Below are 15,482 nucleotides of genomic sequence, written 5' to 3' on the forward strand. Positions count from 1 at the left end.
ATTAGCAGGGAAATAGGAACCACAGAAAATGAAGAAGAGTATGTGTTGTTATTGTATATTACATGAAAAAAGGTTACAAAACCTTTGGTATTTTATGATCCCAATTACAATACATAAAAAAATTTCTGGAAGGGAATACGCAAAATGTTAATAGTAGGTATCTCTGGATAGTGCTTTTTTGTTTTTTTTTTTGAGACAGCGTCTTGCTCTATCATCCAGGCTGCAGTGGAGTGACGTGATCACAGCTCACTGCAACCACAGCCTCCCAGGCTCAAGTGATCCTCCCACCTCAGACTTCTGAGTAAGTGGGACTACAGGTGCACACCACCGCACCTGGCTAATTTTTCATTTTTTTCTCATACAGATGGGGTCTCACTGTGTTGCCCAGGATGGTTTCAAACAATCCTGCTGCCTCAGTGTCCCAAAGTGTTGGAATTACAGGTGTGAGTCACCACGCCCTGCCCCTGGATGGTGCTTTTTAAAAAGTTTTTCCTTTTTCCTTTCTAGAACATTCTAAATTTTTCTAGAGTGAATACTGCTTATTTTTAAAATGGGAAAATGTATTCATACTATGCAGGTAGCATTCCAGCACCAGCATCCATTCACTCAGCCACAATGAGTCCCTGTGCTCCAATCTTGCAGGGCACACAAAGGTGTAAGGGACCTGCCATCTCAGCTGGGCCTTAGGGGCTGGCTAAGATTTCTATCAGCAGAGATACAAAGAATGGGGAGGGATGGGAGGCATTTCAGGAGGAATAATCAATATGAGAAAAGGCACAAGGATGGGGAAGAGTCAAAAATGGATATTCCAGACAGTAAATATCAAGATAAAGAAAAAATGAATATGCAAACAGGATGTAAAATACTCTAGGGCCTTTTGAGAACTATCTCGAGTGAATTTCTGAGCCCTATAAGGAAGCCTCCCTTATCATTTTGGGCTCCAAGTAACCTGTCGTCACCCTACCCAACCCTGGGTCCCTGACTGGACAGGAGTGACTCATGATGTTTTCAGACACATAGCTACTTTCCAAGGCCACAAAATTGCTGATGTTAAAGTGATTCTTGAGTGTGCTGTGGCTCTGCCAGTAGCCCCAGAGGGTGATTTCCAGCCATCTTTTGGCCATGGGAACTGTGGGGGAGCAGGCCTGTGACCTCCTAGGAGGACAACCTGACTGTACACCTGGCTGGATGTATAAATTCTGGGTGTGGGTGCATTCCCTGACAGTCCCATTCTCTATGTATTGAGGCTGAAGTTATTCTAGATTCATGATGAAGTCTTCGATGATTCTAGTAGAAAATGGATCTTGCTTTTGTAAAAGCCACATCTGGGCAATAGAAGTGTGCCAAAAGGAGAAGCAGGCTCTTGTCTACTAGCAGGACCAGCCAGCCATAAGACACCCCCAGTCACACCAGAGAAATGACTGGGACTGTCCTGGTTTTAGTGCTGAAAGACTAAAAGCTGGGTACCCTGCTGGGGGGCAAAATCATTTGAGAAGCACTGGGCCAGAAGGGGTAGCCCCCAGGGGCATCTGTGTTCCATGGGGCCCCTGGAGACTAAGGTCTGTGCAGAGGACACACGTCAGGAAGGTGGGCCCGTGTGTCTTCCCAGGCTGTCAGTTTTGTTCCAATGTTTATTTTAGGGGGACACGGTGGGGAGAGAAATAGGAAATACTTTACTTGAAAGAGTCTCAGAAATTCATGTAGCTTCTGGTAGGTCAGAAGTTGTCATAGGAAAGCAGCACTCTTCCATCCTTGGCTGGAAAGCCTGCCAACGCATTCTGACCTTTGGCAGATCTGAACAATTTTCCTGCCTAAAGCTGCATGAGAAAGGCTTTTTTTTTTTTTTTTCCGAGAAGGAGTCTCACTCTGTCACCCAGGCTGGAGTGCAGTGGCGTGATCTCAGCTCACTGCAACCTCTGCCCACCCCACCGGGTTCAAGAGATTCTCCTGCCTCAGCCTCCCCAGTAGCTGGGATTACAGGCGCCTGCCACCGTGCCTGGCTAATTTTTTTTTTTATATTTTTAGTAGAGACGGGGTTTCACCATCTTGGCCAGGCTGGTCTTGAACTCCTGACCTCATGATCCACCCGCCTCGGCCTCCCAAAGTGCTGGGATTACAGGCGTGAGCCACCGCGCCCTGCCCTAATTTTCATACATATATTTTTGCTGCACATTAATTACAAATAATACCACTAATTTGCACCCAAACTTTTTTTCCATCAGTTTATCTGAGGGTAAAATGACTTTATATAACTCATCCACTCCTTTATAGGGGTCAGATTTGATTTCTGTCAATAAGAACTTTTCTGTCAAGTACTCTAGCACTGCCTCTTCAATGGATGCTGACCAGAGGAGCAGACCTTTCAAACTATTCTGGACAAAGGAATCTCCATGAGAACTCAAGCCTCATGTACAGTGTTAGCCCCAAAACAGGCCACATAGCATCTGTTCCAACTCCTCCAATTAAAGAGTAGCAATCTGAGGCCTCGCTCACGTCGCACAGCAAAACTAGAACCAGCCACAGTCCTGGCCCTCCTACTGGCACTGTCTACAGTCTACACCACCTCTCGCATTCAAGAATTATCTCTAGCTCTTGGGAGCTTGGAAAAAACAAAGAAAACTCAAGAATTAGAGTGTGATCCAATGGAGGCTCTATCATGCTGCTAAAAATGGAAAGGTTAACATAATTTGTATTAGAAACTACAGACTCAGCCACACTCCTTGCAGCCCCAAGCAAGAGCGCATATGCCTGAATGCCTCACCGGTAGGTGTCTTCCGAGTAGGTTTTCTGAACATAGTCCTGCAACTCCATCTGTGCCTTTTCTTGGAATTTTTCAATCTGGCTTGTGCTGGTCAAACCTGGATGATCTGAAAACAGAAAAGTACCCCCCCCAATTCCCTCTGTATTTGAAAAGTCTCACTTGTAGACTTCTTAGTATTTTTAGTCAAACTTCTGCAAACTTCTTAAGTACAACAAATTGAACTCAAAGACTGATCTAGTTTGGGTATTATTAGAACATTGGCTTTTCCTCTGTTTTCTGCCCAAGCCTGAAGCTCCTGGGAGCAGGTCGGGGACCCTGAGTGTATGCCAGTCTGAACAGCCCCACATGATTGGTTCTGGACATCTGGCTTCCTACTACCCTAGAAAACACATAGTTTTAAAAACTATCACATAAAATTAGAAATTGTCATTTACTTTCTAAATAATTATATAATTTGTCCCAATTTTATTAGCTATTTTGTTGTTTGTGAGTGAAGGGCTGGGAAGGAAGACAAAAAGGTTAAGCTGTGTCCAACCCCTTACTGTGAGGTGAAAAATTAGCCTAAGTGACTTTTCCAGAGGCCTTGAAAGAATAGTTAATAAGGGGAGTGAGGCCAGCCCAGGCATCATGATTGCTGCCTCTTCATCTCCTGCAAACATACCTTTTAGCATGCTCTGCAGCAGCTGCTGCTACTGCTATACAGTCTGTGGGCAAACAGGTGGAACTTCAATGTGTACTGAATTATATGCGCTAATAAAACTTGGAAACTGGCAAAGGGCCAAAAAAAAAAAAAAAGAAAAAGGACATTGGGTGGTAGCACACTTTTGTATGCTGTAGTCTTGTTTGGCCAATGGTTTAATTAGGACACAGATTAAATCTATTCAGTGCGTGACATCATCAGGCACTGCAGCATAATTCTTTGGGGCTGTAAAGGCAAGAATTTAAAAGCGTTTATGTATTTATCTAGCAAAACACCTATCATAAGACCACTAGGTCACATACAATCTGCAGGGCTCTTTCTACACCACTGATGACAACATGTTCACGTTCAGAAACATCAGTAGATACAGGTGGAAAAGGGTCATGCGTCCCCACCACATATCTTACCGGGGCTAAAGAGAACTATAGCTTTAAGGTATGCATACTCATAGCCATCTATATCCAGCTTCGCCATGCTGTTACAGAACTCCTGCAGCTTCCAGATGTGCTCCATGACTTGCTTTATCCGGTCACCAGAAAGTTTATCTAGAAACCAACATCACAGATCCTGAGAAAGGCTGGTAAGAACAATAAAACCAGCTTATTTGAGGGGCTACATATGTAAAGAAATGGGACCATTTCACTTTTTAATGAAAAATCAGTAATCTCAAGGTGAACAAGAGCTTCATTTTCCAGCTGCAGATGAAGTGACAAGAGGTACCCAAATTCTGCTCCAATATGGGTTCTGCCTCAATAACAAACTCCTAGACCAGTGATTCTCCCTGACCCTGCTGCCAGGCAGCTGGCCTGTAGGTGTACATTGTGAATTCCTTTTATTCTGTACCTGAGTAATAATTCCTTTATTCTGAAGACTCACAGCTTATATACTTGGTTAGGTTTTTTAAGTCTCTGCAGGCACCTGAACATTAAATGCTGGTAATTTTTAGTTGTCAAAACAATTTTTTTTGAGTTGGGTGTCTTACTATGTTGCCCAGGCTGAACTTGAATTCATGAGCTCAAGTGATCCTCCCACCTCAGCATCCTGAGTAGCTGGGACTACAAGTGTGCATCACCATGCCTGGCTTCAGAACAATTTTATATGTTATTTCATTTAATCCTCATGACAATACTTTACTGGCAGTATTAGTATTATTATACTCAGTTAAAAATAAAACTGGCCAGTTGTGGTGGCTCGTGCCTCTCTAGTCCCAATGTTTCGGGAGGCCAAGGCAGGAGGACTGCTTGAGGCCAGGAGTTTGAGACCAGCTTGGGCAACATCATGAGACTCTGTCTCTACAAAAAACAAAAAAACACACAAAAAAACCCAAAAAACAACAACAACAACAAGAACAACAATAACAAAACACCAAAAAACAAAGAAAACTAAAGCTCATTTGTGAACAAATCTTACTTAACTTCAATAAAATGTTGTAAGGGTTTTTTTTTTTTTTTTTGAGTCTCGCTCTGTCCCAGGCTGGAGTGCAGTGACACAATCTTGGCTCACTGCAGCCTCCGCCTCCCAGGTTCAAGCGATTTTTCTACCTCAGCCTCCCAAGTAACTGGGATTACAGGCACTCACCACTATGTCCGGCTAATTTTTGTATTTTTAGTAGAGACAGGGTTTCACCATGTTGGCTAGGCTGATCTTGAATTCCTGACCTCAAGTGATCCACCTGCCTCGGCCTCCCAAAGTGCTGGGATTACAGGCGTAAGCCACCACACCCAGCCTGTTATAGGGTCTTTTAAACTTCACCCTTACGTAACTATTCCAAGGAAATAACTAGAAAAACAATGTATGACTATGTCACTCACATTCCCAGATATCAAACACCTGGAATGCCCAATTAAAAGTGAAATTCCAAGCCTAGGCAGCATAGCGAAACCTCACCTCTATAAAAAAAATACAAAAATTAGCTGGGTGTGATGGCACATGCCTGTAGTCCCAGCTACTTGGGAGGCTGAGGCAGGAGGATCACTTGAGCCCAGGGGTTCAAGGCTGTAGTGAGCTATGATTGCTACTGCACTCCAGCCTGGCAACACAGAGAGACTGTATCAAAAAACAAACAAACAAAACAACAACAACAAAAACTTCCACTTCAGCTACAAGTGTCGATTTTCAGTGTTACTTCAAATCCTGGGCATGACAGTGGTCTTCAGAGTGTTGCGGACATGCTACACATGGAGAGACTACAATGGCTGCGTCCTATTCCTGACACTGCTGGTGTTTTGAACACCAAATACTAGATAGTTGCCACAGATCTCACTAGAAAAGTTATTTGTTCACTCTTAAGGAGCAGGCTGGGTGAGGTACGTATGTCCTGGACTAGGGGGTCAGCATGATGTGGGTTTGTGCCCTAGTTTTTTTTGTTTTTTTTTTTGAAATAGTCTCACTCTGTCACCCAGGCTGCAGTGCAGTGGCGCAATCTCGGCTCACTGCAACCTCTGCCTCCTGGGTTCAAGCGATTCTCATGCCTCAGCCTCCCGAGTGGCTGGAATTACAGGCATGCGCCACCATGCCCGGGTAATTTTTGTTTTTTGGAGACAGAATCTCGCTCTGTTGCCCAGGCTGCAGTGCAGTGGCGTGATCTCGGCTCACTGCAACCTCCGCCTCCCAGGTTCAAGCGGTTCTCCCGCCTCAGCCTCCCAAGTAGCTGGGATTATAGATGCCCACCATCACGCCTGGCTAATTTTTTGTATTTTTAGTAGAGACGAGGTTTCGCCATGTTGCCCAGGCTGGTTTCGAACGCCCAAGCTCAGACAATCCACCCGCCTCGGCCTCCCAAAGTGCTGGGATTACAGGCGTGAGCCACCGCACCTGGCCTTTTTTTTGTATTTTTAGTAGAGAAGGGGTTTCACCATGTTGGCCAAGCTGGACTGTCCTGACCTCCATTGATCCCCCGTCTTGGCCTCCCAAAGTGCTCGGATTAGAGGAGTGAGCCACTGCACCCAGCCTGTGCCCTAGTTTTTGTATTTACTGTTTCATCTGGGCAAGCCAGGGAACTAATCAGGGCCTCAGTTCCTCCATAGGGAAAAATGAGGTAATAGTCCCTATTTTATAGGGTTGTGAGGATCTGTGAACTATTATACATGAGAAAAGTAACCTGTCAATGAAGATGAAAATATCAGCTGTGATTATTTTGAAAACATCACTAAATGCCTATCAAGAAGTTGACCTTTTCCATTTTTTTCTTCGTATTAATCGTATGAAGAGGGCAGTCTGGCAAAAATTTACATATTCTGACTGATAAGGGGTCCTGTAACATTCATTCATTCATTCATTGAGATGGGATCTTGCTCTATTACCCAGGCTGGAGTACATGGAATGATCACAGCTCACTGCAGCCTCAAACTCTGGGCTCAAGCAATCCTCCTGCCTCAGCCTCCTGAGTATCTGGGACTACAGGCAGATGCCACCAGGCCTGGCTAATTTTTTGTACTTTTTGTAAAGACAAGGTCTTGTTATGTTGCCCAGACTGGTCTCAAACTCCTGGGCTCAAGTGATCCTCCTGCCTGGCCTAACAAAGTGTTAGGATTACAGGCGTGAGCCACCATGCCCAGCCCAAAGGTTCCATAACTTAACAGTCAAACTTCTCTCAGCCTATGGATGCTGTGGGAAACTGAGGCTATCCAATTTGCTATGTTGCCAGCCTGGGTCAACAAAGGTGTCTTTGACATGAGTCTCCAACCAGGGGACTGGGCTCTGCTCCATGGCCACCAGGCTTAACCAAGACACACCCCAGCCCCAAGTCCCTGTGCCCTACCTTCCTGGATGCTGTTCTGCAGGTGGTTGACGATGGCAGCCAGGATGGTGGAGAGACTCATGACCTGGGCACACTGGGCCAGGCCGAGGGTGAAGAGCTCATTCCAGCAGGCCCGCACCAGGCTGGTGTTGCAGTCCTGCCTAGGAATATAGAGAGGAGCCTGAGTGTGGTGTGTGTTGGCATTTCTCCAAGGTTGTGGGGCATCCAGGCACTAAGTCCCAGCATTTCCCAAACAGGTGAATTCAGCAAGTGTTTGTTGAAGTGCTATCCAGGATCATTCTTCAATAAAAGGGTGAAGTCTATGAATAAGTCTATGAATGTTTTAACTAAAGTCCTTCTAATGATCAACTATTCTCTTAAAAAACATTCTTTAAATAATAAAAAAATTTTAATAGGTATGGCCAAACCATCATTACCTACAGCCTTCTAAAGCCTCAGCATCCTGGATTGGCTCTGTCCCAGGAAATGGTATCAGTTACTTACGTCCTGCAGCCAAGGTCATGAGAGGCTATGGGGACCAAAAGACTAAGAGCTGAGTACAGATTCCGAAGGGCAGAAACATGCCCTGCAACCTTGCAGGGCAGGAGGCAGGCTTTGTGCTGGATCCGAGACTGAAGCAGGGAGGATGAGGGTCCAGCTAAGGCCGCTGCCAGCCCTACCCTGGCTAACTTCTACTCAGGTTAGTCAGCAAAGTTGGCACATCACAAAACAATACATCCTTATTCTCAGAAACCCCTAAATTGCATTCCCTCACCTGTCTCAAGATTTCAGGAGGCCAGAGAAACTGGGCTGTCTTGACAAAGCTGTTTCTTCCAGTTGCCTTAAGTGTGGCCCAGCCACAGGAAGGCAGTGAGAACCAGGGCTACTGCACTGTGTCATTCCCAAATGCCCCAGATGCACGTCTAGTATTTTACTATGATCACTGCCCTGAACGCTAACTTATGAAAAATAGTACATGAAACGTAACTGAAACCACTTCAAATGTGGTAGCACATTTTATCTAGCCCGGACTGAGAAACTCTGTGGAGGAGGTTCCAAATTACCCAACTAGAAAAAGTACACTCAGGGCAGTGGGTAACTACGTTTTGACCTCATTTAAAAAATCTCAGGTACCTATCAGTACTATTAACTGTGGACTGTGGTGTTATTTAAAAAAAAAAAAAAAAAGCCTGAGGTTACACCACCTACCACACAGTAGCAAGGGGTAGGCCATTCTCCCAAAGAGCTAACAATGAAACTCCTAATACTTGTTTAGCCGTCACTACCTGTCTAATTCTCCCTGGAGAATGAGACAATTCTGACTGCCTTTCCTTTAATCATGGAGGGAGGTGACCATTCTAACAACTACTCAGGACACATCCCATACCACCTGACCCACAGAACCACACTGCCTTCTGCTGAGTCCCTTGCATACCAGGCACTGGGTTAAGAGCTTTATAGATCTTAAACCCACGCAAGGATTCTACAATGAGAAACTGGAGGCTCAGAGAGGTAAAGTGACTTGCACAAGGCCACATAGCTGACAAGCACTATTCTTATGGCCTGACAACCAGCTCTGTTTGCCTCAAAGACAATAGTGTCAACTACTAGACAACCCTGCCCTCCATTCTAGTGTTTTCCACGTATTACCTAAGGATGGTTACTCTGCAATATGCAATGACTCTCATTGTATTTCCATTTTTATATGGCTACTTATCTTTCAACCAGACTGCCAGCCACCTGATGGCACACTGGCAGAGCCAATGTCGGGATTTAGAGGAGAAACATACACAAGTGGTACTCAAGAAAGCAAGAAAAAGGGGGGGTTTCCTGTAGAGATGACACCAGGATCTGTACTACTCAATGTGCCAGTTGGCACTGTGGCTTGTGTGAGATTGTAAATCCATGTTTGAGGAAACAGCTGATTCACATTCACCTTATTAAGGCCTAGGCACAGTTCCCGGCCTGGCTTCAGTTTGTGAGTCACACTGTGCATAGCACAGTGCTGGGGACTACCCTGGCCTTCTACATTCTTCTCCATCCCCAGCTCCCAGCACCAAATCCTTGGTGTATCTAGGAGGCTCCATAAAGGTTAGAGGAACACTGCAGAACTGGCAACTTGTAATCCTGCTACCAGTCCACTACCTATATTTAATAAAAAACTCAGGGTCCTTTGAATGAGGTCATAGGAACAGTCAAACTAGATGGGCCCTCAGAGTTCTTCCAGGTCATTCCTAGGGAGAGGAAGGCCCCTGCCCAAGGATACATGCACAGAAAGTGGCCACTTACCCAAGTGCCTGAAAGGCTGGGATTGACCGAGCCCAGTGCATTGAGAGGAAAAGCAGACGGGATGCAGACTCACAGATGTAGTGCACGTTGAGGTACTCTGGCATTGGACTGGGCATTGTTAGCTGGAAAAGAGGAGGCACATGGCACAGGAGGTGAAGGAAGGACAGGGGATGGCTTTGTCTGTCAACATGTATCCCTGTCATGCTTCAATAGCAGTGGCATCTAGAGTCGCTGTCTGATTCTGAAGTCCCATGCAGTCAGGGGGCCTGCACAGACTCCCCATGTTTTCTTGCTCAGTGAACTAGGGTCTAATGGGCCTTGGAATGTGGTCCATAAGCCTAAGGGGTATCTTCCCAGCCCACCCCCACAAAAACATACTCCTCAAGTCTTGCCTCAGCTAAACTGTTATTTGTTCTATGGCAATTCCATTTTGAGCCATAGGTTAAGGTCTAAATTAAATCTGGGGAACAGGGGCCAGGTGTGGGTGGCTCATGCCTGTAATCCCAGCACTTTGGGAGGCTGAAGCAGGCAGATCACCTGATGTCAGGAGTTCGAGACCAGCCTGGACAACATAGTGAAACCCTGTCTCTATTAAAAATACAAAAACTAGCCAGGTGTGGTGGCGTGCACCTGTAGTTCCAGCTACTTGGGAGGCTGAGGGAGGAGAATCGCTTGAACCCAGGAGGTGGAGGTTGTGGTGAACCAAAATTATACCACTGCACTCCAGTATGGGTGACAGTGAGACTCAGTCTCAAAAAAAAAAAAAAAAAAAAAAAAACACAAAAATCTGGGTAACAGGGACCAACTTCATGGACTAGCAGGCATTTTGGGAGATGGTCTTAAAGTAGCAGTAAGTAAGAGCTAAGCAGCTCATGTGATAGGAGCACTTTGGGAGGCTGAGGTGGGAGGACTGCTTGAGGCCAAGTGTTTGAAACCAGCTTGGGCAACATATCAAGGACCCCATCTCTACAAAAAATAAAAATAAAAATTAGCTGGGCATGGTGGTGCATGCTTATAGTCCTAGCTACTTGGGAGGCTGAGGCAGGAGGATCACCTGAGCCCAGGAGTTCAAGCCCAGCAGTCTGAGGTTACAGTGAGCCACAATCACATCACTACGTTTCAGCCTAGGTATTTGTTAAAAAAAAAAAAAAAAAAAAATTCTGAGGGAAAAGGAAGACTCAGCAGTCTGGAGACCTAGAGACTGAGAGGGCTTCAGGTACCCTCTGAGTGTCCTGTAGAAAAAGTGAGACCAGTGAATGACAGCACGGGGAAGACCCGTGAGGCCTTAACAGCACTCTTCAAGGGATCTACTTTCTGTGGCTCTAGAGGGCAGAGTAGTGAAGATCAATGGCTGGCTGCCTGCTTGTTGTAGATTTTATATGAGGGTTTCTATGACACAGAGAAGAGACAAAAGTGCCTGCCTGAGCCCATGGGGCAGCCAGGCAGTCACAGAGAGGCAGAGGCAGAGCATTCAGCCCTCAGCAGTTACCACTATGTCAGCCTGTCTTAGTAATGATGGGCCACGCCTGCTTCAAGGTTACCTTCAGAACCAAATGGCACTGTGAGCAAAAGACAAGTGAAGATGCTTCATAATGGGACTATCATTCTGGAATACAAGATCCAGTTTGAAGTCATAATATCAAATACCAGATTGAAGATGAACTCACTCCAAGGTTTCATTTTGACTTATTTATTTATTTTTGAGGCAGTTTCACTCTTGTTGCCCAGGCTGGAGTGCAGTGGCGTGATCTTGGCTCACTGCAACCTCTGCCTCCCAGGTTCAAGCGATTCTCATGCCTCAGCCTCCTGAGTAGGTGAGACTATAGGCATGCGCCTCCGTGCCCGGCTAATTTTTGTATTTTTAGTAGAGATGGGATTTCACCATGTTGGCCAGGCTGGTCTTGAACTCCTGAGCTGAAGTGATCCATGTGCCTTGGCCTCCCAAAGTGCTGAGATTACAGGCATGAGCCACTATGCCTGGCCCCAAGGTTTTGATTTTTAAAACTGCAGACTGGCTTTGGTACAGAACCTATCCCCCAGCAGGTTGGGGGCACATGGTTAGGCTGAATCCACTCACCTTAAATGTGACGTGTGTGTCTGAAAGGAGGGGGCCTTCAACCTCAATGATGGGTGTCGACTGGTCTCTGCTGATGACGTGGATGCTCCCTCCTCCACTGGTGTCTATCCCATCTGCCAAGCTTGGAGAGGAGGAGCTGTCTGTGGTATTAAGTGCTTTAGCTAAGGTATCAAATGCCCTGTGAGCAAAAATGAAACGTGTAATTGTGAATCTACAGCTTTTAGGGGGAACAGAATTCTAGCTATGATTTAGAAAAACTACAGTGGGAAAAGATAATTAAATTCTACTTTGTGAGGGAAACGCTAACAATGAAAGCTTCTTTTTAAAATTTTTTTGGGATAGCACAGAGGCTGGAGTGCAGTAGCAGGATCTCAGCTTACTGCAGCCTCTACTTCCTGGCTTCAAGCAATTCTTGTGCCTCAGCCTCCTGAGTAGCTGGGACTACAGGCACACGCCACCACACCCAGGTAATTTTTTTCATTTTTTAGAAACTGAGTCTTGCTCTGTCACCCAGGCTGGAGTGCGGTGTTGTGATCTTGGCTCACCGCAACCTCCACCTCCTGGGTTCATGCAATTCTCTTGCCTCAGCCTTCCAAGTAGCTGGGACTACAGGCACACACCACCATGCCTGGCTATATCTTTTGCCACCATGCCTGGCTATATCTTTTGCCACCATGCCTGGCTATATCTTTTGTATTTTTAGTAGAGACGGGGTTTCACTATGTTGGCCAGGCTGGTCTCAAACTATTGACTGCAGGTGATCTACCTGCGTTGGCCTCTGAAAGTGCTGGGATTACACACGTGAGCCACTGCATCCGGCAAACAATGAAAGCTTGTATGTATTATCTACACATCATCTTAAGCGCTGAGCTATGTATTATCTAACTTCACGGACAATTTCTTTCTTTTCTTTTCTCTCTCTTTTTCCTTCCTTCTTTTCTCTTTCCCTCCTTCCTTCCTTCTCTTTCTCTGTCTCTCTTTTTCTTTCTTTCAGAGATGGGGTCTATCTATCTATCTATCTTTTATTTACTTTTTCAGAGATGGTCTCAAACTCCTAGGACCAAGTGATCCTCCTGTCTCAGCTTCTCTAAGTGCTGGGATTATAGCTGTGAGCCACTGCACCTAGGCCCAATTTCTGTTTTTCACAAGTACCCTCCAAAGGTAAAAATTATCTTCCATTTTACAGATGTGAATGCTGAGCTTACAGTTGTTAAATAACTTTTCCAAGACCATCCACATAGTAAGTGGTAGAACCAGAATTCTACCTAATTCAAATCCCACCCTCTTTCCACTGGACCTAGATCTTATTTGTTACCAGACCACAAGTGAACAAAGGACTGGAACACTTGTATAGTTTCCAGCTTTGTATCTGGCTGGTCTGGCATGTTAGCAGCAGAGCACAAGAGCCAAACTGCAGAGAAGAAACATCCTTAGTAGCAGTTATCGACGTCTGGCATTAGCTCATACTATCTATCAGCCACTAACAATCTAGTTACTTTGGTGGATTTAAGCTCTGAATTCATTACTAAGAAAAAACATACATGAGGGCTGGGGGTGGTGGCGCACGCCTGTAAACCCAGCACTTTGGATGCTGAGGCGGGAAGATCACTTGAGCCCAGGAGTTCTAGTCCAGCCTAGGCAACATGGTGAGACCCCATCTCTATTAAAAAAAAAAAAAAAGAAAAAATATAGATGAGAAAAATAGGTTAAAACAGAAGTAGGAAAGGGAATGAACTCTTAATATGCAGATGCATTATTAAACAGTAATTAATACAAATAACCACTGTCCACTAGAGCTTTCCTCCTACTTCTACTGATTTACTCAATTTCCTTTTCCATGGTTGGGAATGAAAAGAAGTTTTGATTGTTTTATACTGTATAACGTAGGTGGGTCTATGTTCCCATAGTTAAAATTTGAAAGAAGACAGATGTGCAGGGTCATTGTAACAATTTTATCATCCTTAGTTAAATACAGCACAGGTACCAACATGCTGTTTTCCACCCTCACAATAGAGGGAGGGTGTCCAGGCGAGGAGGGGGGCCTCCACCCTCATGGGCTCGTACCGAGTTATCTCACTTGCAGACTGGTCCTCTGGCTGGATTTCTGAAGTGTCACCGTTGTTCAAAGATTCACTTAGGTTGGCAAGGGAGGTCACTACATTTGCCAGTGTGCCCAGAGCTCCCTGGCTTGTTTCAGCCTATTAAACAAAAAAATACTGACATTAAAAATGAACACAGATATGCAAATGACTCTCAGGCCAATGAAGTTATAATGCTGGTTCAAAAACAGCTTCGAGGAGAGGGGAGTGTGACTACAAAGGGGCAACACGAGGAAGATCTTTTTGGTGATTTAACAGTTCTGTATCTTGGTGTGGTGGTATTTACACACATCTAGATATGTGACAAAATGACACAACAAAAACAGATAAATCAGACTTCATTAAAACTGTTGTGCTTCAAAAGAAATTGTCAAGAAAGTAAAAGCCCATAAAACAAAAGGACAATTCACAGAATGAGAGAAAATATTTGCAAATCATATGTCTGATAATGGTTTAGTAGCCAGAATATCTAAGGAACACTAACAACTCAATAATAAAAAGACAACCCAATTTAAAAATGGAAAAAGAGGCTGGACGCAGTGGCTTATGCCTGTAATCCCAGCACTTTGGGAGGCCGAGGCAGGTGGATCACCTGAGGTCAGGAGTTCAAGACCAGCCAGGCGAACATGGTGAAACTCTGTCTCTACTAAAAATATAAAAAATTAGCCAGGCATGGTGGCAGGTGCCTGTAACCCCAGGTACTCAGGAGGCTGAAGGAGGAGAATCACTTGAACCCAGGAGGCGGAGGTTGCAGTGAGCTGAGATTGTGCCACTGCCTGGGTGACAGAGTAAGATTCCATGTCAAAAAAAAAAAAAAGGAAAAAGAGCACTTTGCGAGGGCAAAGCAGAAGGATCCCTTGAGCCCAAGAGTTTGAGACCAGCCTGGGCAACATGGCAAGGCCCTGTCTCTACAAAAAATAAAAAAAAAATTAGCCAGGCATGGTGGTGTGTGCCTGTGGTCCCAGCTACTTAGGAATCTGAAGTGGGAGGGTCTCTTGAGCTCAGGAAATCAAGGCTGCACTGAGCCATGATTGTGCCACTGCAGTCCAGCCTATCAGACAGAGTGAGACCTTGTCTCAAAAACAAAATGAAACAACAAAACCCCAAAGATAACAGACATCTCTCCAAAGAAGATATATAAACAGCCCACAAGCATTTGAAGAGATGCTCAACATCATGAGAAATGCAAATCAAAATCACAATGACATAACACTTCACATCCACTGGGATGGCTACAATCCAAAAGATGGATAATAACAAGTGTTGGCAAGGATGTGGAGAAATCAGAACCTTCCTACACAGTTGGTGAGAATGTAAAGTGGTACAACACAAATGTCCATCAATTGACTAATGGATAAATAAAATGTGGTATAGCCATACAAAGGTGTATTATTAGGCTGGGCGTGGTGACTCACGCCTGTAATCCCAGCACTTTGGGAGGCCGAGATGGGCAGATCACCTGAGGTCAGGAGTTTGAGACCAGCCCGACCAACATGGTGAAACCTCAACTCTACAAAAAACACAAAATTGGCCAGGAGCAGTGGCTCACGCCTGTAATCCCGGCACTTTGGGAGGCCGAGGTGGGCGGATCGTGAGGTCAGGAGTTTAAGACCAGCCTGACCAACATGATGAAACCCTATCTCTACTAAAAATACAAAAATTAGCTGGGTGTGGTGGCACACGCTTGCAATCCCAGCTACTCAGGAGGCTGAGGCAGGAGAATTGCTTGAACCCGGGAGGCAGAGGCTGCAGTGAGCTGAGATCACGCCATTGCACTCCAGCCTGGGCGACAGAGCGAGACTCCATCTCAAAACAAA

The 15,482-nt window shown here is 45.3% G+C and overlaps 1 protein-coding gene across 15 annotated transcripts in view; it reads right to left on the reverse strand.

The window, feature by feature from the left end:
* NR2C2 (nuclear receptor subfamily 2 group C member 2) overlaps positions 1-15,482 on the reverse strand; it is a 103,373-nt gene that overhangs the window by 7,254 nt on the left and 80,637 nt on the right. For all 15 annotated transcript variants that reach the window (XM_063630270.1, XM_055260338.2, XM_055260337.2 and 12 more), the window contains 6 exons: positions 13,631-13,764; positions 11,567-11,744; positions 9,490-9,611; positions 7,222-7,361; positions 3,869-4,006; positions 2,762-2,867 (listed from right to left, as the gene is read on the reverse strand). In XM_063630270.1, the coding sequence (XP_063486340.1) occupies positions 2,762-2,867; positions 3,869-4,006; positions 7,222-7,361; positions 9,490-9,611; positions 11,567-11,744; positions 13,631-13,764 (818 nt within the window). The remainder of the gene's footprint in view (positions 1-2,761; positions 2,868-3,868; positions 4,007-7,221; positions 7,362-9,489; positions 9,612-11,566; positions 11,745-13,630; positions 13,765-15,482) is intronic.

Source organism: Symphalangus syndactylus, chromosome 21, assembly GCF_028878055.3.
Source record: "Symphalangus syndactylus isolate Jambi chromosome 21, NHGRI_mSymSyn1-v2.1_pri, whole genome shotgun sequence".
Taxonomy (NCBI): Eukaryota; Metazoa; Chordata; class Mammalia; order Primates; family Hylobatidae; genus Symphalangus; species Symphalangus syndactylus.